The 2275-nt window shown below is 43.1% G+C and overlaps 1 protein-coding gene across 1 annotated transcript in view; it reads right to left on the reverse strand.

The window, feature by feature from the left end:
• Positions 1–2014: 2014 nt before the first annotated feature.
• The window catches only part of LOC139656660 (slit homolog 2 protein-like), a gene marked incomplete at its 3' end in the record, with an annotated part of 9174 nt that continues 8913 nt past the window's right edge, over positions 2015–2275 (reverse strand). Inside the window, exon 4 of the mRNA XM_071534258.1 lies at positions 2015–2086. Coding sequence (XP_071390359.1) covers positions 2015–2086 — 72 coding nt within the window. The remainder of the gene's footprint in view (positions 2087–2275) is intronic.

The following is a 2275-nucleotide window of genomic DNA, read 5'->3' on the forward strand; positions in this document are numbered from 1 at the left end:
CATATCAAATATGACACACTCTCGCCCACAACAACACTCCCTCCTCTCTCTCTCTCTCTCTCTGCTCTGTTTCTCTCTCTTCTCTATCTCAGCGCTTACTGTACTTCAGCTCGAAAACAAATGTTGCACCTGACCCCAGCCCAATTTAACTTAGCTCTGGAAACCCTAAACCGCCATTGCCGAACAAAGGTTAAACACATAAATACACACTCACACACACAGACAGATTTTCCAAGCCCCACGAAAGTGAAAACATAATTTTCATAATAGCAGGTTGAGCAAGTGTTCATTTATAGCAGTTGTGTTGCAAGGACCGAACTCAATCCAGTTCGCACATACCTCCTGACCTCAATATAAAGCAACTTAACAAGATTCTACTTCAAGTGTTTTTGGATGTGCTTTCTAAAATAAAAACACACTCCAGGGGGTGTAGAAGTAAACACAAGATGTAATATTGGCCATACCAGCCCTAAATACAGTTGTCTATTGGCAGGCTCCGTGGCTGCCATTCACTCTGAATGACTTCCATACGTCTGACCAATCTAACTTTGTGGCTGCCATGGCGCCAGCTTGGGAGTTTTCTTCTCTCATTGTCATTTAGCTATTTTCTGTTGATTTTCAATGAATTCTGCTGCCATGTTCTGCATTCTGTAATTTACCTCACTGATTGTAAAAACAAAACAAGATGATATAATGATATATAAAAGTCTGCTGAATTAGAAGACATCATGAATGACATTCTGCTGAATAAAGCACACTACATATACTGTATAATGTAGTGTTCTCTGAATGGATGACAGTGCATGTGCATGTGAACAAGGGACCCTCCACCAAATACATACCAGGAGAGCTGAGGCCAACACACAATCAACATGCACACCCATACATACACATACACAAACATACACACACACAGGCCGCTTGTCTGCGACAGCTGAGCAGAGAGCAGTATATCCGAGTTATATTTTTACCCCGGCCCACACGCTGAGCAAAATGCCAACTCTTGGCCTTGGGAAACTCACACACACACACACTGACACACATGCACATGCAGACACACACCCTTAGACACGACGGGTCAAGCCCAGCCAACCACCGTAGCAGCCGCAGAACATAAACAACTTTCACACACTCTGTGAATCATCTGAGCATTTCAATATTGTTTTAGATAAATATATTCAGCCACACATATAAATATATGCAACCATAATTATTCCCTGAGCCCGCAAATGACCATGACGGGAAGTTAGTTCCCACAGTCGCAGCGACACAGCGGCCCAGCCCTGTGCTACTGGAAATCCACAGCTCGGTTTACAGTACAGACGGCTGTGAATGAAGAGTGGAAGGTGCTCTGCAACAACAAACAGCGGCTCAGTGGGTTGAAAGCATAGCAGAACTGATTTGGGTTTTCTAAAGAACTATTTTCTAAGTTTAGTTGATCCTACAGGAGAAAAACCGCCTCTATGTTTCGCTGTTTGTACCTCCCTTGGCCTGTCTCTCTCTCTGTTTCTCACTCTCTCTCTCACTCAAACAAATGCGTACACACACCCTCACACAGACACACACACACACACACACACACATCGCTCCCAGTGGGCAGCAGCTGTTGGAGTGCTAATCTCCATTAGCTACTGAACTGGCTTCTATGGAGAGAGCCTTGTAAAAATCTGTTCTCTCACTCTCTCTTTCTCTCATTCTCTCTTCCTCTGTGCTTCATCCAAGCAAAACACCATGACTGCGTCACAGAGAAAAGCAGATATTTTTGTCTCTTCATCACCATATCTGTCATATATTTCAGCATGTAGCTTTAAGTAAGAGTCAGTGAGCTCTACAGGATGCTTATATACAAATACAGCGCTGACCCTGAGGTACACCAAGCTACTATTTGCCTGAATGATCTCTTTGCAGTTCCCTCGTTAAACCAAATACGACAGAAAATGAACAGAGCTTGAGGTAACACTGCAGAGCGATGGAGTGACGGGTAGAAAAATAGAGAAATAAAAACAGGACTTACAGTCTGTAGAGCTTTGTCGTTCCCAGGAAAAGCAACTCGGGGAAGACGGCCAGATTATTCCGATTCAGGCGCCTGGAAAAACACAGCATACATTAGGGAATAAACTCTACCTACCTAGCCAATTACAGACATTGTACTTCAATGGTGGGTGAAGTGGTTTCATATGTACATAATTAACTTTTGGAGAGAGGATTGTGTTTCTTGATCATCGCATTAAATGATGTTGTTATTTTGATCATGTTACAATTCAATGCAGTCAGA

Source organism: Centroberyx affinis, unplaced genomic scaffold, assembly GCF_046629955.1.
Source record: "Centroberyx affinis isolate AG114_WGS23_722 - 3 ecotype Tasmania unplaced genomic scaffold, CSIRO-AGI_Caff_v1 ptg002509l_1, whole genome shotgun sequence".
Lineage (NCBI taxonomy): Eukaryota > Metazoa > Chordata > Actinopteri > Beryciformes > Berycidae > Centroberyx > Centroberyx affinis.